This window comes from Salvelinus sp. IW2-2015, linkage group LG27 (genome assembly GCF_002910315.2).
Source record: "Salvelinus sp. IW2-2015 linkage group LG27, ASM291031v2, whole genome shotgun sequence".
In the NCBI taxonomy this organism is placed as follows: domain Eukaryota; kingdom Metazoa; phylum Chordata; class Actinopteri; order Salmoniformes; family Salmonidae; genus Salvelinus; species Salvelinus sp. IW2-2015.
This window is the reverse complement of record NC_036867.1, coordinates 30,223,023-30,248,562: the sequence shown is the minus strand read 5'-3', so window position 1 is coordinate 30,248,562 and position 25,540 is coordinate 30,223,023. Positions and strand designations below refer to the sequence as shown.

At 43.5% G+C, this 25,540-nt stretch overlaps 1 protein-coding gene across 3 annotated transcripts in view; it reads right to left on the bottom strand.

Annotated features, from left to right (window-relative positions):
• LOC111953234 (transmembrane protein 163a) overlaps positions 1 to 25,540 on the bottom strand; it is a 67,871-nt gene that overhangs the window by 34,347 nt on the left and 7,984 nt on the right. For all 3 annotated transcript variants that reach the window (XM_023972371.2, XM_023972370.3, XM_023972369.3), the window contains exons 2-4: positions 20,630 to 20,749; positions 9,597 to 9,640; positions 6,559 to 6,650 (exon numbers count right to left, since the gene is read on the bottom strand). In XM_023972371.2, coding sequence (XP_023828139.1) covers positions 6,559 to 6,650; positions 9,597 to 9,640; positions 20,630 to 20,732 — 239 coding nt within the window. In that variant the 5' untranslated portion in view covers positions 20,733 to 20,749. The remainder of the gene's footprint in view (positions 1 to 6,558; positions 6,651 to 9,596; positions 9,641 to 20,629; positions 20,750 to 25,540) is intronic.

Genomic DNA, 25,540 nt, shown 5'->3' with positions numbered 1-25,540 from the left:
GGAGGAAGGCATGGCCAGCCATTGAGAAATGTTTGTTGAAGTTTTCGATTATCACGGACCTATCGTGGTGACCGTGTTACCTAGCCTCAGTGCAGTGGGCAGCTGGAGGAGGTGCTCTGTTTCCATGGACTTTACAGTACCCAGAACTTTTTGAGTAGAGCTACAGGATGCAAATTTCTGCTTGAAAAAGCTGGCCTTTGCTTTCCTGACTGACTGCGTGTATGGTTCCTGACTTCCCTGAACAGTTGCATATCGCGGGGGCTCTCGATGCTATTGCAGTTCGCCACAGGATGTTTTTGTGCTGGTCGAGGGCAGTCAGGTCTGGAGTGAACCAAGGGCTATATCTGTTCTTGGTCTGCATTTTTGAACGGAGCATGCTTGTCTAATATGGTGAGGAAGTAACTTTTAAAGAATGACCAGGCATCCTCAACTGACGGGATGAGGTCAATATCCTTCCAGGGTACCCGGGCCAGGTCGATTAGAAAGGCCTGCTCGCAGAAGTGTTTTAGGGAGCGTTTGACAGTGATGAGGGGTGGTCGTTTGACCGCGGACCCGTGGCGGATACAGGCAATGAGAGTGATCGCTGAGATCTTGATTGAAGACAGCAGAGGTGTATTTGGAGGGCAGGTTGGTCAGGATAATGTTCTATTAGGGTGCCCATGTTTACGGATTTAGGTTGTACCTGGTGTGGTTCCTTGATGATTTGTGTGAGATTGAGGGCATCAAGCTTAGATTGTAGGACTGCCGGGGTGTTAAGCATATCCCAGTTTAGGTCACCTAACAGAACAAACTCTTAAGCTAGATGGGAGCGATCAATTCACAGATGGTGTCCAGGGCACAGCTGGAGCTGAGGGGGGTCGGTAGCAGCGCGGCAACAGTGAGAGACTTATTTCTGGAAGATTAATTTTTAAAATTAGAAGTTTGAACTGTTTGGGCATAGACCTGGAAAGTATGACAGAACTTTGCAGGCTATCTCTGCAGTAGATTGCAACTCCTCCCCCTTTGGCATTCTATCTTGACGGAAAGTGTTATAGTTGGGTATGGAAATCCCAGAATTTTTGGTGGCCTTCCTAAGCCAGGATTCGGACACGGCAAGGACATCAGGGTTGGCAGAGTGTGCTAAAGCGGTGAGTAAGGCAAACTTAGGGAGGAGGCTTCTGATGTTGACATGCATGAGGCCAAGGCTTTTTCGATCACAGAAGTCAACAAATGAGGGTGAATGGGGACATGCAGGGCCTGGGTTTACCTCCACATCACCGAGGAACAGAGGAGTAGTAGGATGAGGTGCGGCTAAAGGCTATCAAAACTGGTCGCCTAGAGCGTTGGGGACAAGGATAAAAGGAGCAGATTCATCTGGCGTGTAGAATAGATTCTGGCATAATGTGCGACAGGGTATGGTGGCGCGGATACAGCGGAGCAAGCCCAGCACTGGGTTATAGAGAGGTTGTATCTCTGACATGCTGGTCTCAATGGGTGAGGTCACCGCATGTGTGGGGGGTGGGACAAAGGAGGTATCAGAGGTACGGAGAGTGGAACTACGGGGTCCATTGCAAACCAAAACAATGATAATGATAACTAGCCTGAACAACAGTATGCAAGGCATATTGATATTTGAGAGAGACATACAATAAGGCATAAAGTGATTGGCAGTCTTGATTGGAGAGCTAGCTAAAACAACAGGTAAGACAACAGCAGCTTAGTCCACTAACACAGCAACAACAGGTAAAAATGCACGACTAGGCAGAGAGGTCGGATTAACTACCACAGATCTGAGTTAAAGCACAGAGCCGACAGAATAAACACAAATAAACAGAATGGAGTACCGTGAATTAATGGACAGTCAAGCAGGCATCAGCTATGTAGCCAAGTGATCATAGTGTCCAGGGCGGCCGTAGATGGAGCAGGAGGCCTCCACTAAGCTAGCGCGGCGTTTAAAGTTAGTAGCCGGGGGGGTCTGCTCAGACGGAAGGGTCTGCTCAGACGGAGGCCGGTTGAGGCACAGCGGATGGGTATTCGTGTGCAGACCAGACGTGGTCGTTCGACAGAGAATCCAAGCCGGATGGCGATGGCGAAAAGAGGTTGTGAATTGTAGAATTGTGTTGCTAACTGGTGCTAGCTTCGTGGCAGTGGCGCAGCTGCGCTAGCTGCAAGCTAGCTGTGAGGATCAGAAGTAGTGGCTCAGGATTACGGCAGGAATCCGGCGTTGTTGTCAATACACTTATGTTTGTTCGAAAATGTGGCATATTTAGAGCTGAAATCCGTGGTTATACATGTTGAAAACGTAGCAACTTTTTCCCAGAATCTCCGGATATATTTCTGACACTCACCTAATCTGACCAAATAACTAAATATAACTTTACAAAAAAACATGTTGTACAACAAATGAAAGATACACTAGTTCTTAATGCAACCGCTGTGTTAGATTTTAAATAACTTTAGTACGACATACAGCTTACGTTATAGCGAGACAGCGCCCGCAATGAGGGCGGAAAATAGGAATAAACATTTCCACAGAAATACGAAAATATCATAATGGTTCCTACTTTTGCTGAGCTTCCATCAGAATCTTGTACAAGGAGTGCTTTGTCCGAATAAATCATTGTTTGGTTTTAGAATGTCCTCTTCGCCTGTCGAATTAGCAACCTTAGCTAGCCAAGTGGCGCAAGATGTCCATCTTCACCAAACGCAGAGAACGGAAAACGCCAAAACTCCCGATAAACGTTCAATAATCTGATAAAAACTATATTGAAAAAACATACTTTACGATGATATTATTACATGTATTAAATAAAATCAAAGCCGGAGATATTAGCCGTCTATACCGAAAGCTTTTCAGAAGCCAATGCAGATGTCCTTCCCGCGCCTTGCTAGACAAAGGAAATTGGGGTCACGTCATTCCAAGAGCTCTTGTCACCTCCAGATCAAGCTAGACACCCCATTCCACCTTCCACTGCCTGGTGACATCTAGTGGAAGGCGTATGAAGTGCATGTATGTCCATAGATTTCAAGCAAATGAATAGGAAGGCCCTGGAACAGAGCCTCGATTTCAGATTTTTCACTTCCTGACAGGAAGTTTGCTGCAAAATGAGTTCTGTTTTACTCACAGATATAATTCAAACAGTTTTAGAAACTTTAGTGTTTTCTATCCAATAGTAATAATAATATGCATATTGTACGAGGCAGTTTAATTTGGGCACGATTTTTTACAAAGTGAAAATAGCGCCCCCCTATTGACAAAAGGTTTTAAACCAGATTGAATGCTGCCCTCAAAATGGTGAAATCAGCATTCAAGCTTGTTTAACCAGGCTTATACACCAGAGGCTCCATGGCGATCTGCATTCATGAAACCATCCGAAACTGTGGCAGATGGCGTCTGTCAGGATGGAGGAAGAGGGAGGGGGGCGGCTTGCCAGGTCTTCACCTTTTTGTTTCCCCTCTCTCCTGCTTCTTGCCTCTGACACCCTGGTCATTCATTCACACACCATAATCAGTTCTGTGGTTGCCATGGCGCCGTGAGGAAACCTGGGCATAGAGCTCTGTAAATATTGTACATATTTTAAATGTATTTAAGTGTTTTTTTATTGCATTTTTAAATAAACCTTTTGAGAGATTAACTGAACTATATGGTGGTGACCTATGTACTTGCAGGACTGATTATGGCAAGTCAGTTTATATTTGGCTTGGCTAGATACTGTAGCTAATATGATTTGAATGATGCAGCATCCGCTTTTGGCCTGCACCGGTTCCTAGAGGGAACCGGTGTGAGGGGACACAGATGCTCGCCTCGTAGGGGGCTTTTCTGGACTACTGCCAAAGTATGGAGGTCTTACTGCTACTTTTACAGTCGCCGAAGCATCACCCAGGTGGGTGCTACACTTCTGATAGTGGACAAGCCAGCCTACCTATGAAAGAGGAGCTGTGAACATCGAAGACGACGTGCCCGATGAAGAGCACCGGCGGCTGTCAGATGTTTTTCTAACTCCCTGCACCATCATTGCGCCCTCCACTCAAGATACTACTTTTCCGAACTGCCTATCACATGAAGTTGTGGAAGACCAACACGTCATAAGAACATCCAGATCGGTATTTATTTTAAGCGACTGAGATTCTATGTGTAATGAAAGCGCTATATCCATTTATTATTATAATMAAGGGCTCTGTCTGGGACAAAGGCCCCAGGTGAGACAGTTCTGCCTGGGTCTCGAAGGACCTGCCACCCGGCCTGTCTACATGGGGTGGAGTTGGACYCTGGAGGAAACCTAAACTAAACAAAAAACAGAGTCAGACATGGTTTTCGGAAACATGTAGCATTTCACGTAYGATTTTTCTGCAGCGGTGGCAGAGTAACTTGGGGGGGCAGGGCGCATTGCTATTAGCTTTAGCGCAATGACATGCTAGCTGTTCCCAAAGACTTAGTCGTTGAGCCAACGACTATCCATTTAAAGGACGTCTCAGGAGAAATATATATTTTCTGCAGTGGCGGCAACAATTTAGCAGTGGTGGGCGACCGCTGCTAAATTCATAGAAGAAATATTCACGTGTGAAGTTTCACGTTATTTTTTATTTAATTTAATCTTTCTCAAATGTTTATTTTTCACTACTTTCAGCTACAGTGCTGAAGAGAAAATATTCATACCCAATGACTCATTCCACGTTTTGTTGTGTTAAAGCCTGGATTCAAAGTGTATTCAATTGATTTCTCACACATCTACACATAACGCTTAGTGAAAACATGTTTTTTTGTGTGCTAATTTATTGAAAATGAAATACCTAATTTACATAAGTATTCACAACCTGAGTCAATACTTTGTAGAAGCACCTTTGGCAGCGATTACAGCTGTGAGTCTAAGAGCTTCCCACAACTGGATTGTGGGACATTTTCCCATTCTTCAAGCTCTGAAATTGGTTGTTGATCATTGCTAGACAACCATTTTCAGGTCTTGCCATAGATTTTAGTCAAAACTGTAACTAAGCCACTCCGCAACATTCACTGTCATCTTGGTAAGCAACTCGTGTAGATTAGGCCTTGTGTTTTAGGTTATTGTCCTGCTGAAAGGTAAATATCTCCCAGTGTCAGACAACCAGGTTTTCCTCATATTGCCTGTGCTTAGCTCCATTCAGTTTCTATTGTTTCTTGAAAAACTCCAGTCCTTACCGATTACAAGCATACCCATAACATGATGCAGTCACCACTGATTGAAAATATGGTGGTACTCAGTAATGTGATATATAGGATTTGCCCCAAACATAACACTTTGTATTCAAGACAAATGTAATTGCTTTGGCACATTTTTTTCAGAATTACTTTAGTGACTTGTTGCAAAAAGGATGCATGTTTTTACAATATTTCGGTACAGGCTTCCTTCTTTTCACTCTGGTTAGTATTGTGGAGTAACCACAATGTTGMCAGCCTTGGCAGTGCCAGGAACCTTGGCAAAGAGAATCTGTAACCGTTTTAAAGTCACCATTGGCCTCATGATTAAATCTGAGCGGTTTAAGAAGGACAGCTGTATCTTTGTAGTGACTGGATGAATTGATACACCATACAAAGTGTAATGAATAACTTCACCATGCTTAAAGGAATGTTCAATTTTTTTTCTCATCTACCAATAGTTGCCCTTTGCGAGGCATTAGAAAACCTCCTTGGTCTTGTGGTTGAAATTCACTGCTAAACTGAGGGACCACTTATTTTGCACACAGAGTCCATGCAACACACGATCACAGCTTACTGTGAAATAGACAAATTACTTATTCAAAATGTACTTTGTGTGCCTTTCTTCATAACGTATGTGTACATTAAACAAATTCCAATTTGTTGTAGCTAACATTAGCTAGGCAGCTAACGTTACCTTTAAGGTTAGGGGTTAAGATTATGGTTAGTTAACACGCTTAACCTAACGTTAACACGTTAGGTTAAAGGGTTAATGTTAGCTAACATGCTAAGTAGTTGCAAAGTAGCTAATTAGCGAAAATGCTCAAGTTAACCGTGATGAGATTTGAACTCAACCTTTGGGTTGCTCGACATTCGCGTTATACAGTACATTCACCAATCATCAACGACCAACCTCCCTCCTATCGTTTCTACTTTAAGTAACCTACTGTCTTTACCTGTGATTGAAATGCACTGTATACAAAATCATGTATAGCACCATTTTTTTTAATGCATGTGAACCTGAAAATTTGACTTTTTCACTTGCAATTCCTCATATGAAAGTGACATTTTTAAATGTGGAGTTTTACATGTGAAACTATGGTTTCACATGTCAAATTTAAGCTCAACATGTGAAAACAGTGAATTCACATGTGAAAATGCACATTTGACATGTCTTTTGCGCACAGCCATTTACAGTGCACTGAGTAAGGTGGAGGAAAGACAATGCTGGGGTTCTAATACTGTACAGTCCCAATCCCTGCACAAAGAATGAAATGCATTGTAATAACTGCAGCGATTATGCTGAAGAGACAAAATAGCACTAGAATACAGTATAATTTCTTAGGCTTTATATAGTTTTGCTGGTCATCAAAAACAACAAATATGGTGGTGATATATCTACTCACATGTACTCCCTGTGTGCAGAGTGAATGGTGGAGGCATTACTATAGCGCCACACCACGATGATGGAGGACAGCACGTCCAGGGCGGCATCAAACTGCAGAGGGTAAACATCAACACTCACCAGCTTTTCAGCAGAAACCCATGAGAAATGGGGGTTCACTTAAATTATTTTACCCTTCAGTTATCCTCATCCCAATAACTKCAAGACAATGCCAAATCTAGCCTAAATTACAAGCTTAGACTCCTAAGGCAGCAGGACTCGATATGGCCAGGCCCTTGTGGAACTAGTGTGTTATTGAGATCGACTACATTGCAGTTGGTCTGCGCAGAATCATTCATCTACAAATCATCTTGCATCCCAAATACAGTGGTTTGCGAAAGTATTCACCCCCTCTGCATTTTTCCTATATTGTTGCCTTACAACCTGGAACCTCCGTCCCAGTCTCAAATCTCTGGAAGACTGAAACAGGTTTCCCCTCAAGAATTTCCCTGTGTTTAGCACCATCCATCATTCCTTAAATTCTGACCAGTTTACCAGTCCCTGCCTAAGAAAAACATCCCCACAGCATGATGCTGCCACCACCATGCTTCACTGTGGATGGCGTTCAAGGGGTGATGAGGTGTTGGGTTTGCACCAGACAAAGCGTTTTTCTTGATGGCCAAAAAGCTACATTTTAGTCTCATCTGACCAGAGTACATTCTTCCAAATGTTTGGGGAGTCTCCCACATGCCTTTTGGCAAACACCAAACGTGTTTGCAGATTTTTTTCTTTAAGCAACAGCTTTTTTCTGACCACTCTTCCATAAAGCCCAACTGTAGAGTGCACGGCTTAAAGTGGTCCTATGGGCAGATACTCCAATCTCCACTCTGGAGCTTTGCAGCACCTTCAGGGTTGTTTGTTGCCTCTTATTAATGCCCTTTTTGCCTGGTCCATGAGTTTGTGGGCGGCCCTCTTGGCAGGTTTGTTGTGGTGCCATATTCTATAATTTTTTTAAAATAGATTTAAATGATAAACCGTGGGATGTTCAAAGTTTCGGATATTTATTTATAACCAAACCCTGATCTGTACTTCTCCACAACTTTGTCCCTGACCTGTTTGGAGAGCTCCTTGGTCTTCATGGTGCCGCTTGCTTGGTGGTGTTGCAGACTCTGGGGCCTTTCAGAACAGGTAGGGATAGATTGTATACATACATGCGTGACACTTAAATAAAGTCCACCTGTGTACAATCTAACTAATTATGTGACTTCTGAAGGTAATTGGTTGCACCAGATCATATTTAGGGGCTTCATAGCAAAGGGGGTGAATACATATGCATGGACCACTAACATGTATTTATTTTTGAAACAATAAACTTCAATTTGGACTATTTTGTGTATGTTCATTACATGAATTCCAAATAAAAATACATTTAAAATMACAGGTTGTAAATGCAAAAAGAAATAGGAAAAAAGCCAAGGGGGATGAATACTTTGCAAGGCACTGTAACTATCTAGAGCTCAAATCAAATGTACTGAATACAACAGATGTAGACCTTACTTACAAGCCCTTAACCAACAATGCAGTTAAGAAAAATACATGCTAAGTCATTTATTTTCTATGTAAAAATGTTTTTTTTTWAAGTAACAAATAATTAAAAGAGCAGCAGTAAAATAATTGCGAGGCTATATACCGGGGATACCGGTACAGATTCAACGTGCATGGGTACAGGTTAGTCGAGGTAATATGTACATGTAGGTAGAGTTATTAAAYGTGACTATGCGTAGATGGCAATGCAAATAGTCTGGGTAGCCATTTGATTAGCTGTTCAGGAGTCTTACGGCTTGGGGGTAGAAGCTGTTTAGAAGCCTCTTGGACCTAGAATTGGCACTTTTTGCGTACTGTCTTGGACCATGTTAGTGTGTTGGTGACGTGGCCACCAAGGACCTTGAAGATCTCAACCTGCTCCTCTACAGCCCCGTCAATGAGAATGTGGGCATGCTTGGTCCTCCTTTCCTGTATTCCAAAATCTCTTTTGTCTTGATCACGTTGAGGGAGAGGTTGTCCTGGCAGCGCACGGCCAGGTCTCTGACCTCCCTATAGGCTGTCTTGTCGTTAATCAGGCCTACCATTGTTGTGTCATCGGCAAACTTAATGATGGTGTTGGAATCGTGCAGTCATGAGTGAACAGAGAATACAGGAGAGGACTGAGCATGCACCCCTGAGGGGCTCCCCGTGTTGGATTTGTTACCAACCCTTACCACCTGGGGGAGGCCCGTCAGGAAGTCCAGGATCCAGTTGCAGAGGGAGGTGTTTAGTCCCAGGGTCCTTAGCGATGAGCTTGAGGGCACTATGGTGTTGAATGCTGAGCTGTAGTCAATGAAAAACACTCTCATAAATGTTCCTTTTGTCCAGGTGTGAAACGGCAGAGTGGAGCGCAATAGAGATTGCATCTGTGGATCTGTTGGGGTGGTATGCAAATCGGAGTGAGTCTAGGGTTCCTGGGATAATGATGTCAGCCATGAACAGCCTTTCAAAGCACTTCATGGCTACCAACGTGAGTGCTACGGGTCGATAGTCATTTAGGCAGGTTACCTTGGAGTTCTTGGGCACAGGGACTATGGTGGTCTGCTTGAAACATGTTGGTATTAAAGACTTAGACAGGGAGAGATTGAAAATGTCAGGTAAGACACTTGCCAGTTGGTCAGTGCATGCTCAGAGTACACGTCCTGGTAAACCATCTGGCCTTGTGAATGTTGACCAGTTTAAAGGTTTTACTCACATCGGCTACGGAGAGCGTGATCACAGTCGTCCGGAACAGCTGATGCTCTCATGCATGTTCCAGTGTTACGCGCCTCGAAGCGAGCATAGAAGTAATTTAACTCGTCTGGTATACCAGGCTCGTGTCGATGGGCAGCTACTACTCTTTATGTGATCAAGATCAGTGATCCTGTGCCTCACCTTGCTCAAACTGACCTCAAAACACACMGATTGTAACGTTAGTAATGACATCTGCCCTATAGCACTCAGTAGAAATTAAAATACATTTTAAAAAGTACCTACAGCGAATCCGAAAGCCGAGGCACTGTGTCCCATGAAGGAAACAGCTGTAAAAAAGAGAAACAAGTTTTACTATACATGAAGAACATTCATACATGAAATATCAGTGGTACTGTTGTGAATGACTTGAGAATACCCATTGCACACCAAACACTGACGGCCGGTTAGCTCAAAACCGACTCAGCCTACCAGTAGTCCCTGGAGTTAAACAGTTTTGGTTCTCTTTAAACTACATTAGCTGCACTTGAATGAACGTCTGCGACAATGGGCCAATGGAATAGTCCCAAAAGTGCAAACCCCACCCATCTGGAAGTCCAAAATAACAWGACAGGCTCAATTAAATGCTCAAAGTAATTAAACCCAGGTCTTATATGGACAACTACAACACTTAGTTATATTCAGCAGGTGTAGTAGTAAGATATAATGTAGTGCTAGCATTCAGCATCCACACCATTGTCAGTTCACAGGGTTGAGTACCCCACCAGTGTGTACACAGCTGTTTGTAATGTAGCCTCAGACTCTGCAAACACACACAACCTTACCCCAGAGTTGATTACCATATTCAGGACATGAAATCATGGAATTCGAAACACATCCAACCAACCCAGAGGGATTACCCAGCACTGAAGACTATGCAATGTCCATACTAATGCAGCCCAGGCTAATGACAACTTGGCTAATGTCAACACTGGAGCCTSCCGAGTGGCGCAGTGGTCTAGGGAACTGCATCGTAGCGCTAGCTGCGCCACCAGAGACCCTGGGTTCGCAACCAGGCTCTGTCGCAGGGCGACGCACAATTGGCCTAGCGTCGTCCGGGATAGGGAGGGTTTGGCCGGTAGGGATATCCTTGTCTCATCGCGCACCAGCGACTCCTGTGGCGGGCTGGGCGCAGAGCGCGCTAATCAAGGGACCCAGGTGCACGGTGTTTCCTCCGACACATTGGTGCGGCTGGCTTCCGGGTTGGAGGCGCGTGCGGCTTGGTTGGGTTGTGTTTCGGAAGACGCATGGCTTTCGACCTTCGTCTCTCCCGAGCCCGTACGGGAGTTGTAGCGATGAGACAAGATAGTAATTACTAACAATTGGATACCACGAAATTGGGGAGAAAAGGAGGTAAAAAAAAAATTGTCAACACTAACCGGCCTCCACCCAGTACCATCCCCTGAACTTAGTCACTGTTACTACCCGGCTACCACCCGGTACCTTTCGAGACCGCTGCCCTATGTACATAGTTATTGAACAGTGGTCACTTTAATAATGTTTACATACTGTTTTACCCACTTCATATGTATATACTGTATTCAAGTGGCCGTGGCTTGCTATAAAAAAGGCTTTCTGTTATTTTTTGATTGAAGATTAGAAGAATGGGCAAAACGTGATCGGTGCCAGACGCTCCGGATCCAGTACCTCAAACGGCCGCCCTCCTGAGCTTTTTCCAAGCACGACAGTGTCTAGGGTTTCCCGAGAACGGAGCAACAAACAAAAAACATCCAGTCAGCGGCAGTCCTGTCAGCTCGTTGAGAGAGGTCGAAGTAGAAAGGCAAGAACCGTGCAAACAGGCAGGCCACAAACAGACAAATAATGGCGTAGTACAACAGTGGTGTGCAGAACAGCATCTCGGAACGCGCAAATTGGCGATCCTTGTCACAGACGAGTTAATTGCAGCAGACAACCACACTGGGTTCTACCCCTATCAGCTAAAAACAAGAAGCGGCTCAAGTGGCCACCGAAACTGGACAATTAAGGAGTGAAAAAACGTCACCTGGTCTGAAGAAACCAAGTTCATGTTGCATCATGCTGATGGCATAGTCAGGATTTGGCATTAAGCAGAATGAGTCCATGGACCCATCCTGCCTGGTGTCAACGGTAAAAGCTAAATGGTGGTGGTGTACTGGTGTGGGGAATGTTTTCCTGGGACACATTAGTTCCCTTGATACCAATTGAACGCCACAGCGTATCTGAACATTGTTGCTGACCAAACCCTATAAAGCATCTTCAGGAGTTGGAATGTGCTGTTCGCAGCATGAATGTACCGCTGTCCAATCTGCAGCAACTGCATGATGCCATCGTGTCAGCATGGATCAACATCCCTGTGGAAGCTTGCCGACACCTTGAAGAATCCATACCCCCAAAGAATTCAGGTTGTCCTGGATGAAAAGGGGGTCCGACCCTGTACTGGATGGGTGTTTCTGATWAACTTCAGAAATGTTGATTTCTCTCTATTGCTCTTGGTCTTCATCTTTTTATGTCACCTTGATTTTGCACCTATGTGTTTTATTAGTTTCTTTATGAAAATATTTAGCTAACACCATGACAGTAGCTAAAGCAGCACACAAGTAGACTACAAATGCATGCTGGGTCAGGCATGCCCTGTGCTCGTGAAGTGAGCGCTACTGGAGCAGCCGAGAAGGCCGACACTCCAGCCTTCGGGAATCTCGCTCCGCGCCCTAGTCAAATTGGGCACGCTCCACTGGATAGAGATATATATATTTATATTCAGGACATTGCTCATTCTGGTATTTCTTAATAAACATTTTTGGGATGTGTGTATTGTTACGTATACTGCACTGTTGGAGCTAGAAACAAGCATTTTTCTGCACATTTTAAATATGCGTACGCAACCTATAAAATCTGATCTCAGGGTGGACACTGGTGTGTAACTGCACCATGCAGTGAATATATTCAGTAGCCTATATCCCTTGTAACCCCGGTCTCCCCTAATCTGCATAAGATGTGCTCATATATGCTTCAGAAATAAAGTTATGATAATGCACGCATTTCATCAAATGCTCGCAGTTAAAGATCAAATACTCAAGCCTCTTGTTCTTTTCCTGTGTTTCGTCCAGACTGCATTCTCACCTGCAGCGAACTGCACCAATTGAAACAGACCGAGACCGCACTTTGAGAGAACCATGTGCGTTGTTTGGTGCGCTCCCAAGTACAGCTAGTTCAGTTAGTGTTCACATCAGTCCAAACTAAGGGGGTAAACACAACAGAGATCGGAAGAACTGCTCCAAACCAAATATGGTGTGAAAGCCCCCTGGGTACTTTGATTTGGCCTTTACACTACAGTACCATTTTATTTAAGAGACAAATAATGATGAGAACAATAAGGCTTTATTATTCTAGGTAGTGTTCATTAGGCACCAAACAGAAGAAAATAGACTGAAACAGGGAGGGACTACCTGGACTTGTCCAATAAGAAACTATCATGTAAAAATGATTTAGCTTGCGTGCCCTAATGAACAAGACCTAGGTTCTCTTTCTGAAGTCCTCCTGGGGTGTAAACCCCCCATCCATTTATCCGTCTAAACAGTGACACACGGTGGGTGACAAACAGTTCTTTCTGGGTCATCCCAGTCCATGGGTCAAACCTCCCAACCTCCACTCATTGTCACGGTGACAGAGGCTGGCACATCACCCTGACAGAACATCAGCCACACCGAGAACAGAAAGACTACACCCAAAATGACACCTTTTCCACCTATATAGCGCACTTCTTTTGAACAGGGCCCATAATGCACTATATAGGGAATAGAGTGCCATTTCAGACACAGCTAGGGTCTCCATGTGACCGAACAGATTAGGTTAGCAACCAGTCGTTTACAAATGAAGGCAGAAGTGAACAATTCTCCTCACTTTGTCAAGCCAGATCAAGTGTCTCAGAGAAAGGGTTTAAGAGGGCTTAAACCAACACAGCACAGTCAAGGCATCCATCTTAGTGTTGTCACATTACTCGTAGGTATCATGGTGTAACAGGAGTCACACTGCTTAAGTAACAGTACCGCTTACATCCTCAAGAGCCCACACTGATATTCAATGTTTGATCCTCTGGGTGTTTCTCAATATGCATTCTCCAAGGGCGTTCTCTTGAGTACGTTCTTGTGAGGATGAGTGTGGACAATGTACATAAAGAAAATGCAACGTTCATAATTATCAGCTATATGTGAATTGTATTAATCTAGCTGGCCAACTAGTTTTACATGTAAAAAATTTTTTTTTAAAGACCTAAACAAATGTTATGAAAGGTAAATGGCCAGCGTTACCTACACATTCTTTGTGGTTAGCTAGCTAGCTAGACATTTTGTCCGTCTAGGCACAGAGGTTATTCTATGGAGTTAAACTGACCAAAATTAACACATTATGGTTAGTCAGGCATCATGAGGAGATTTGGGCAACTTCTCATTCCAATGTCCCGAGTTCTCACGTCAGCTCAAAACCAGCCGCCATTGACTTCAGGACATTTTGCGTAGTTTTTTTAGGTGGTAGCGTCACATTACGTCAACAATACTGGGCARATTTCAGTTGAAGCTTACGTCGATGCATGCTTAGAAATATGTACAAATGAATAACACATTGACAATTGCCCTCCATGTTCCATTTCTCATACTTTGACTCATACTCCGACCTGTCCCGTGGTCCAATTTGCGTGCTCGGAGCATATTGAGAAACCCCTCGTCTCAAACACACGTAACTTACCTATTGACACGTCTTAACCAGCTGCACCACCAGAAAGCTAGCAATTCAATGGCTCAGGCAGCAGTATTTGAGGATGAGTTAGTTTAACCAATTCATCTTGTTTACGATGGGGGAAAAATGTAAGAGCACTCCATTTCTTGAGGAAAACAGTCCTAATGTTGAAAACAAACAGCCTAATGTCACATTTGTTTACTTTCCAAGCTATAGCACACAGTGACAACACTAATCTCTGTCTGATCACATACCTGCACATCTTTGTCTTTCTCTCTTTCGCCCTCTGGCTCTATCTACTCCGGTCACCCAGAGTGACAGAGACATCAGAGCAGATGGGAGATAGGTCTCCGGAGAGACAGTGACAAGTCAGTCCCTTTCCACATTATAGACGAGAGTTCTTTGGTTCCTCAACCACTCCAGATTACTTCATTTCTGTGTCAATTCTCTTTGTAAGTGTCAATGCAGACAGGATCTGACTATGATCAAATCCTTTGTCGCATATTCTTTGACAGGGATCACAGATTTGACAAAAATATGATATGCAAGTGTTAAGATATACCCATGTGAAATGTCCAAGAGAACACCATCTCACAGTCACAGGAAATATGGAGTGGAGAAAGTTTTAAACAAATATGCTAGCTCTGCCTAGGTTTTGAAAGGAACCTTGAGGTTCAAACATCCTGTATGGGACAGTGGGCAGTGTCAGAAAATACACTGGACAGAGTAGCCACCCAGACAGACTGTTGCAGTGTGTGGGTTAAAAATGTTTWAAAAAAATAATATATTGCTGGGGAAGCAAAGCATGAACGCAATATTACAACCTATGTGTTGTGATCCTTGTGTTTGCTCTATAACCTGTTAGTTCATATGCCTTGCCACTGTGATATACTGTATACTGTAGGCCTAAGGCAGAGACAATAAGACAGAGTGGCGGAATAAATTCAACCACAACTTTGTTTCTTCACAAAACCGGAGAGCAACATCTGTCCACAAAGCATATTGCATGTAACAAACAGTTATGACCTACAGCATGGTCAATCAAGTTAATGTTTCCTACATTTTCAGACTACTAAATAACTATTGATTTAGAACCACGGAGAGTAGCGGTCCTGCTGCAGGGTTGTTGCCCTCCTACGGCCTCCTCCACGTCTCCTGATGTACTGGCCTGTCTCCTGGTAGCGCCTCCATGCTCTGGACACTACGCTGACAGACACAGCAAACCTTCTTGCCACAGCTCGCATTGATGTGCCATCCTGGATGAGCTGCACTACCTAATACAGTGAGAATTTAAAAAAGGTAGCTAAAACAATCTAGTCCAATCAACGTAAGCTAAATATCATGTGGCTGTCCATGGTACTGTGTGTGTAAGTAGAAAAAACATGTTGACTCACGATACTTGTAGAGAAACACCAATGCCATCCTCCTCTTTTTCATGTTGCCGAAATGATTTGACTGTCATACAGTAGGCTACACACTTAGTTTCTTTCATGGGCAACGATGAGCCAGCTAGTTAACATTAGCTTACTACATTTAGCTACAGATTGAACTTCATCCTCTCAGGCCAGGGGCACAATGTATGAATTTATGGTTGGATCAGAATCGCCATTATAATCATAGGCCAGTACAGAGAATTAAGTAAAACCACAAGTCCAAATCCCCATCCATGGCTAATTTAGGAAAGGAACAACTTTAGCTAGCAAGCCACCAGAGGACAACAAAACAATGAGATTGCAACAATTCCAGTTTTTTTCTGTCAATGATGTTTGGTTTTTATTGTGATGTGGACTGGTGTGAAGCCAAATCCAAACTGGCTTCTCTTGACACTTGTTTGCACCAGGAACAGTCACAGTTGAGCTCACTCAATWTAGCTCAACGCTGACTGGCAATGATTTTATTTAAAATCAAGGGAGGGCAAATGCTCGCTGGCTGCCCTTGCATTCAATGCTACAGGCGGCAACAATGTCATACTCATTTGGACCAGACAGAATCAGATAGATGGCCTACACAGAGAGAGGGGCGCTGTTTTGCTCACTTGGATGCTTTCTCTGGGAGATACATTCAGCCTCTCAATTGAAGGAAAATTAACAAAAACAGACCATATATAAATTTAAATGTCTACWGGTACATTTTTGGGGGAAGCCTGGCATCAATGAATAACACTCGTGTTGGGGACAATGCCAGTGCCCCCCCCCAAATAGCTTTAGGCTTAACCTATGGTCTGTACAGCAGTGTCAGTGTACCAGCTGTATCTCTATCAGTGAGAGCAGCAATTGAGAGCAGGTTAATCAGTTGAAATGGAGTTTACTACACTCTTTACTATCAGACAGTAATATAACCGCAGATGCGTTTTTCCCCCTAATATTCCGCCATTTTTTTACCAACATGAGACTAAGTCCAGTCCCAGATAACCCTCTAATAGTAAATTGTGTCATCAGCACAGTGTTTTCCCCATTATATTCCATAGTATACTATAATATTACGATTTRATTTGTATATTTGTTTACTGGTGTGGTTTAATGCTTGCTTGGTCAGTATGATTCTAAAATTACTGGCAAAACAAGCGCTGGTGAACTGTGAAATTGTGATACTGAATTATTAAACAATGTATAATGTCGTATGTGTGTGCTGTGCATAGAAATAGCTGGGACAAACACAGACATTCCGTAGGCCCTTACCGAGCCTACAGAGGTGTAAAACAAGGCTTTCAAAGCCTTGCTTAAAATCTGGAGTTTCTGCATACCGCCAACACCCCCCCCCCCCCNCTGGCTTCCCTTGCATTCAACGCTACGGGCGGCAACAATGTCATATTCGTTTGTACCAGACAGCATCAGATAGATGGCCTACACATTAGAGAGACAGAGGGGCGCTGTTTTGCTCGCTTGGATGCTTTCTCCAGGGAGATACATTCAGCCTCTCAATTGAAGGAAATTTATGAAAAACAGAGACGAAATATTAATTATTATTATTTTTTTTTTTATTGGTACATTTTTGGGGGAAGCCTGGCTTCGCTTGTCATCAATGAATACACGCCACTGTTGTGTTGGTGCCAATGCCATTGTGTTTACCCCAATAGCATTAGGCTTAACCTATGTACAGCAGTGTCAGTGTGCCAGCTGCATATCTATCAGTGGTGGAGCAATTGAGAGCAGGTTAATCAGTTGAAATGCAGTTTACTACACTCTTTACTATCAGAGGGTAATATAACCGCAGATATGTTTTCCCCGTAATATTCCATAGTATACTATAATATTACGATTTTATTTGTATATTTGTTTACTGGTGTGGTTTAATGCTTGCTTGGTCAGCATGGTTCTAAAATTGCGCTGGTGAACCATGTGAAATTGTATTGTGATTAACAGAAATACAGTACATTATACAGTGTTTAATAATTCAGTGTGCGTATGTGTGTGTGTGCATGTGTTTGTGTGAGTGAGTGTGTGTGTGAGTGCGTGCTGTGCATAGAAATAGATGGGACAAGCGCAGACATTCCACAGGCCCTTACCTAGCCTACACAGAGATGTGTAAAACAATGTTTCCAAAGCCTTGCTTCAAATCTGGAGTGTCTGCATACCACCTCCAACACCCCCCACCTCAGGAATTGACCTGCCCAGGTATGAGGACATACTGCGTTTGATGTCATGTGACAGGGCCCAACAAAGCACACTACCTCCATCTCCCAAAAGTAGAAACTCAACCCATCTAGCACTCCAGTTTGACCTTTTGATTAAGCCTAAGTATGTGAAAAGCAAACACTATTTGAACCCCTCACCCAATCCATTCCCCACAGCCTATCCATCCAAGGGCAGGTAGGTGAAGTGGACATGACAGAAGACAAATCACTTCGTCAACTCCATGCCCCTACACCCACTACTCTGAGCCTCTGTCCAGTTTCATCCCTTCCTCCTTCAGCCTGCTCCTGCGAGAACAGAGAAGGGAGAGCTCCCCTCCCTCTTTTGCTCTCTCTGTTTCTCCACATGCACCTCCTGCCGCTCTTATTTTTAGACTGCAGACTCTTTGGGCGCTTCTGCACAGTTCTGAATGCATTAATATGGGACGCATCTCCCCCACTCTCTCATTTAGATTGTTCCTTTTTTGGTTGTTTTTACTGTGCATGTGGCCTTGAAGTTCGATATAGCATCTCAATTGTATGTCTGTGTGGTTGGGTGTGCGTGCGTGCATAACTGCATGTGCGTACGTCTGTGCATATCTCTGTGTCTGTCTCTCTCCAGGGTACACAGCGCAATGTTATCTGTATTCAGGGTCTGCCTCAGGGCCGTAAGCCCTGGCATCGATCGCTCAGCCACCATCTAGACCGGTAGGGCACTCCCACTCAAAACACAGGGAACAGACAGCATGGTGACATGTGGCTGGTATTTCACTAAGCCCTGTGTTGGGTAATGTGACATGTTGAGTGTGTTGTGAAATTGACATTCAGGCTACCCAAAAAGTAGTCAAAGGAAAAAAAGGTATTCGTAAAGCAAACCAAGGAAAAGCTATTGAAATTCAAAAAGGTATTATTTAGGTGTAATCAAACAAGCACAACACATTTTCAAAGAGGGCACACACATGGCAATTGTGGAACCGGATTATGCTATGACATCCAAAGAATGAGGGGGCAGGAAGAGAGAAACAGTAGCTCCACCTGGAACAGGGGTGGAGAAATCCACATTGTCAAAACAGTCATAGTTGAGAAAGTTGACAGACACACACGAGAGAGAGAGCGAGAGACTGGCCTCAAATGGAATGCAAATGAATCTGCCATTTGAGAGCCAACGACGTGCCACTGAATGCTTGTTAATTGTATCCTGAGGACGATGTGAAGTATCTGGGAAATGTTTGTTCCTACATCAGCCTCGATGGCGCCCGTTTTCTTCCCTACCTCCCTCCACCTTAAAACCTGTCACAGATGACAAGCAGCTTAGAAAATGCAATTTCCGTAGTGTGATTTAACTGTGGTCAAGTATCTTTGAAATCACATAAAGACTCAGCAAGCAGAGGACAATTAAATAACACAAGCAAGCTAGCTTTCCACGTTGTTCACCTTGAACACATGCCTATTGATCTGGGCACCAAGGAATCTATATGACCCAAGGCAAATGTATTTGTGCAACTGCACACATCATTGAGAATTTGCACACAAAAAAAAAAGAAACTGGTTGAAACAGTGTTTACTTAATGCTAATGTTTTCCTGTTTGCATGCCCCAGTTGCCATCATTCAGGTAGACATCTACAGTATAGAGAAAGACCCTAGGTGCTATAGATATCCATAATAGCCAGTCACTTTTCTTACACAGAAAAGACAAACTGATGACACAGTGCACACAAAAACATCTGTTTTGGATTACACAAAACATTCCAAAAAGGGTAGCAGAGCCATATTGTCCCATTTAATCTCAATGTCAAATAACGTGAATTACTTAACCTACACCACTGGTGTGATAATGCAATATGGTCAATCGATATTGGCTTTCATTGAATTCAGAACTGCGAAGGGGTGTGTACATGTGGTTAATGTACAGTACAAGTCAAAAGTGGAGTATGCCAAGAGTGTGCAAAGCTGTCATCAAGGCAAAGGGTGGCTACTTTGAAGAATCTCTAATATAAAATATATTTTGATTTGTTTAACTTTTGGTAAATACATGATTCCATGTGTGTTAATTCATAGTTTTGATGTCTTCACTATTATTCTACAATGGAGTGGACAGCTCTTTTCACCCCCAAAAATGCAAATGACAAAACATTCTCAGTCCCATTTGAAAAGTCATGACCTGACCGAATTGGAAATATAGTATACAATCATGTCTCGTGAACTGTAATAAGAGGGGTTGAGATTCATACACTGGCTGAAAAAAAAGAAGCTGATTCCATACTCTACTCTACCCTGCAACCCCAAAGCACAACACGAGTCATCTTACCCACATGGGTCCCATCCTGAGGAAACCTTGTGGAGCTATATCACACAAAAGAGATCTTGTGAGAACTATAGAAGTTACTGTATTCTAATACAATAGAGAAATCGGAGCTTTTCAATAACTATTCGAACATGATTTGTTTGCTTTATAGTCAATATGTCCACCACAGATGATGTATGTAATGTTACATGGAGGAAAGTTGAACAGAAACAAACTAGTAACGGTCTAGAAATAACTCCTTGACCGCCAGCAGAATTGTGTCCTCGATTTTATACACCTGTCAGCAACAAGTGTGGCTGAAATAGTCAAATACACTCATTTGAATGGGTGCCCACATATACTTGCGGCCATGTAGTGTGTTTAGTAAACATGTGCAATATGGTATGTGTACTGTATATTATGTGTTTGAGTTGATATACCCATACAGCACGCCACATGTTATTGATAAGTCATAAGATTTGCAAAATTGACAGGTTCATCAGAGACTGCRGGGAACTGTTGCATAGAAAAATCATCACCAGGAAGACATAGCCTCAAAGCCTGGTCCCAGATCTGTTTGTGCGGTCTTATCAACTCACCAGAGTTGGCAAGGCAACAAACAGATCTGGGACCAGGCTTATTCCCTCAGAGAGAACAAAGTAACGTATACTCACTGAAAGCTGCTACTGCCAGGATCAGCGTCACAAAGATGGAAACCCAGGAGACCCACAATGCTTTCTTGCGGTATCTTTGAGCTTCATCGGGCTTCAGCCTCATGCTGCTCTCCAGTAAGCCTGTCAAAAGCAACACAGTAATAAGCAAGGGTGAGATTCCAGAACACTTTTAGCACTCATATCCTAATTTTTCCATTGCATACAATAGACTTATGATTATCTACATGCCATGAACCTTCCTGGTTTCTGAATCAAAAGAAAAATGAAGCAATGCACAAATTTGAAGGATCCTTGTATTGTAGCCTACTGAAAGCCCAGAGGTGTGAGGACTGGCACTGATGTGATGGTAGTGTAGGGTTACACAGTAAACTACAGTCTCACAATAGTGATATTGAGGTACTGTGGGCCAACAAAAAAATCTATTCTAGACATTAAAWCAAGTTGGTCARTAGCTGAGTCCTACCGACTGCAACCTCAGGAGCCTGGGGTGTATTCATTACGTCTAGCATAAAGAAACCATTACCGTTTGAGAACCAATTGGAAGCAAACAGAATAAWAAAAAAWAAWWWAAGTAGAATTTCAATAGCTCCTTGGTCATGTGACCTGATGACTTCAAACAAGTTTCAGAATGTCCACTCAGTGGCCCTACACATTGCACACCCTTTAGTTTGTCCATTTTCATCTCACATGGTTTTACATGAATTTTTACAGAGCTTGCTCAGGAATGGTAGCAGGCAGGTGTGAGTGCATCTGCACGCACAGTGAGGCACAGACTTTTGGAGGATTACCTGGTGTCAAGGGCAGCAAAGAAGCCACTTCTCTCCAGGAAAAACATCAGGGACAGACTGATATTCTGCAAAAGGTACAGGGATTGGACTGCTGATGACCGGGGTACTGTCATTTTCTCTGATGAATCCCCTTTCCGATTGTTTGGGGTATCCGGAAAACAGCTTGTCCGGAGAAGACAAGGTGAGCGCTACCATCAGTCCTGTGTCATGCCAACAGTAAAGCATCCTGAGACCATTCATGTGTGGGGTTGCTTCTCAGCCAAGGGAGTGGGCTCACTCAATTTTGCCTAAGATCATAGCCATGAATAAAGAATGGTACCAACATCCTCCAAGAGCAACTTCTCCCAACCATCCGGGAACAGTTTGGTGATGAAAATTGCCTTTTCCAGCATGATGGACCACCTTGCCATAAGGCAAAAGTGATAACTAAGTGGCTCGGGGAACAAAACATCAATATTTTGGGTCCATGGCCAGGAATCTCCCCAGACCTTAATCCCATTGAGAATTTGTGGTCAATCCTCAYGAGGCTGGTGGACAAACAAAAACCCACCATTTCTGACAAACTCCAAGCATTGATTATGCAAGAATGGGCTGCCATCAGTCAGGATGTGGCCCAGAAGTTAATTGACAGCATGCCATGGCGGATTGCAGAGGTCTTGAAAAAGAAGTGTCAACACTGACTCTGACTCTTTGCATCAACTTCATGTAATTGTCAATAAAAGCCTTTGACACTTTTGAAATGGTTGTAATTATACTTCAGTATTCCATAGTAACATCTGACAAATATCTAAAGACACTGAAGCAGCAAACTTTGAGGAAATTAATATTTGTGTCATTCTCAAAACTTTTGGCCACAACTGTAGAGTGTTTGTAGACTAAGAAAAAAATATTAAGTGACAGTTTCATCAGTACGTGCTTAAATAAAGTCATATCACAAAGATCACAGATGCCCACCAAATCTATGACAATAGAGAACGAATTGTAAGCACCAAAGTGTGTTTGTCAAAATAATATCTGAAAATGTCAGTTGTTGAACATAATACTTCTATTTGCAATAGCAATTTATGATATATGCAGTTGAGGGATATTCCATGTACCAACACTACATGTAGGACGGACATAAGACATTCCCACATACAGTATTTTTTATTTTTTTATTTCACCTTTATTCAACCAGGTAAGCCAGTTGAGAACAAGTTCTCATTTACAACTGCGACCTGGCCAAGATAAAGCAAAGCAGTGTGACACAAACAACAACAACACAGAGTTACACATGGAATAAACAAACATACAGTCAATAACACAATACAAAAGTCTATATACAGTGTGTGCAAATTAAGAAAGGAGGTAAGGCAATAAATAGGCCATAGCGGCGAAATAATTACAATTTCGCAAATAAACACTGGAGTGAGATGTGCAGAAGATGAATGTGCAAGTAGAGATACTGTTGTGCAAAGGGGCAAAATATATATATATATATATATATATATATATATATAAATAAAATAAATAACAATATGGGGATGAGGTAGTTGGATGTGCTATTTACAGATGGGCTACGTACAGGTGCAATGATCTGTAAGCTGCTCTGACAGCTGATGGTTAAAGATAGTGAGGGAGACATTAGTCTCCAGCTTCAGTGATTTTTGCAATTCGTTCCAGTCATTGGCAGCAGAGAACTGGAAGGGCGGCAAAAGAAGGAATTGGCTTTGGGGGTGACCAGTGAAATATACCCCTGCTGGAGCGCGTGCTACGGGTGGGTGCTGCTATGGTGACCAGTGAGCGGAGTAAGGTGGGCGTTTTACCTAGCAAAGACTTAGATGACCCTGGAGCCAGTGGGTTTTGCCGACGAATATGAAGCTGAGGGCCAGCCAACGAGGAGCATACGGTCGCAGTGGTGGGTAGTATATGGGCTTGTGACCGAAACAGATGCACTGTGATAGCACATTGGAGCAGTCAATTTTGTAAATGACATCGCCAAAGTCAAGGATCGTCAGTTTTACGAGGGCTGTTTGGCAGCATGAGTGAAGAATGCTTTGGTTGCGAAATAGGAATCCCATTCTAGATTGAATTTTGGATTGAAGATGCTTAATATGAGTCTGGAAGGAGAGTTTACAGTCTAATCAGACACCTAATGGTATTTGTAGTTGTCCACTCATACTCTAGTCAGAACCGTCCAGAGTAGTGATGCTATGCGGGTGGGCAAGATGCGGGCACGATCGGTGAAGAGCTGCACTTTAGTTTTACTTGCATGTAAGAGTAGTTGGAGGCCATGGAAAGGAAGAGTTGTAATGGCATTGAATCGTTCGTGAAGGTTTAGTTAAACAGTGTCCAAAGAAGGGAGAACTGGCAGAGTTCCGGACAACAGGCCCTCCCATTTGACACACTGAACTCTATCTGAGAAGTAGTTGGTGAACCAGGCGAGACAGTCATTTGAGAAACCAAGGCTGTTCAGTCTGCCGATAAGAATGTGGTGATTGACAGAGTCGAAAGCCTTGGCCAGGTCGATGGATACGGCTGCACAGTATTTTCTTTTGTCGATGGCGATTATGATATCGTTTAAGGRTGAGGTGCACGCATGACCAGCTTGGAAACCAGATTGCGTAGCGGAGAAGGTACGGTGGGATTCGAAATGGTCGGTGATCTGTTTGTTAACTTGGCTTTCGAAGACCTTAGAAAGGCAGGGCAGGATGGATATAGGTCTATAAATGTTAGGGTCTAGAGTGTCTCCCCCTTTGAAGAGGGGGATGACCGCGGCAGCTTTCCAATCTATGGGGATCTCACACGATACGAAAGAGAGGTTGAACAGGCTAGTAATAGGGGTTGCAACAATTGCTGCGGATAATTTAAGAAAGAGAGGGTCCAGATTGTCTAGCCCAGCTGATTTGTAGGGGTCCAGATTTTGGTTGTTGTGGGGGGTGCAGAGCTGTTGACCGGGGCAGGGGTAGCCAGGTGGAAACCAAGCCCAGCCTTAGAAAAACGCTTATTGAAATTCTCGATAATCGTAGATGTATCGGTGGTGACTGTTTCCTAGCCTCAGTGCAGTGGGCAGCTGGGAGGAGGTGCTCTTATTCTCCATGGACTTTACAGTGTCCAGGAACTTTTTGGAGTTTGTGCTACAGGATGTAAATTTCTGTTTGAAAAAGCTAGCCTTAGCTTTCCTAACTGCCTGTGTATATTGGTTCCTAACTTCCCTGAAAAGGTGTATATCGCGGGGGCTATTCGATGCCAGTGCAGTACGCCACATGATGTTTTTGTGCTGGTCAAGGGCAGTCAGGTCTGGACTGAACCAAGGGCTATATCTGTTCCTGGTTCAATTTTTTTTTGAATGGGGCATGCTTATTTAAGATGTTGAGGAAAGCACTTTTAAAGAATAACCAGGCATCCTCTACTGACGGAATGAGGTCATTATCTTTCCAGGATACCTGGGCCAGGTCGATTAGAAAGGCCTGCTCGCTGAAGTATTTTAGGGAGCGTTTGACTGCGGACCCATTACGGACGCAGGCAATGAGGTAGTGATCGCTGAGATCCTGGTTGAAGACAGCAGAGGTGTATTTAGAGGACAGGTTGGCCAGGATGATATCTATGAGGGTGCCAGAGTTTACGGATTTGGGGTTGTACCTGGTAGGTTCCATGATAATTTGGGTGAGATTGATGGCATCTAGCTTAGATTGTAGGACGGCCGGGGTGTTAAGCATGTCCCAGTTTAGGTCACCTAACATTACAAATTCTGAAGATAAAATGGGGGGCAATTAATTCACATATGGTGTCCAGGGCGCAGCTGGGGGCTGAGGGGGGTCTGTAACAAGCGGCAACAGTGAGAGACTTATTWKRGGAAAGGTGYATTTTTAAAAGTAGAAGCTCGAACTGTTTGGGCACAGACCTGGATAGCATGACAGAAATCTGCAGGCTGTCTCTGCAGTAGATTGCAACTCCACCCCCTTTGGCAGTTCTGTCTTGGCGGAAAATGTATACACATACATAAAGGCATTTTTCAGCTATGATTTTACCACTCAGAATCCAGAATGGATATGACAATGGGGCCAGCACAGGATGTAATACACCCTTACAACAATCTACTTTTTGTTCTTGACTTCTTATCTGGTAAACTGCTACTATGTGT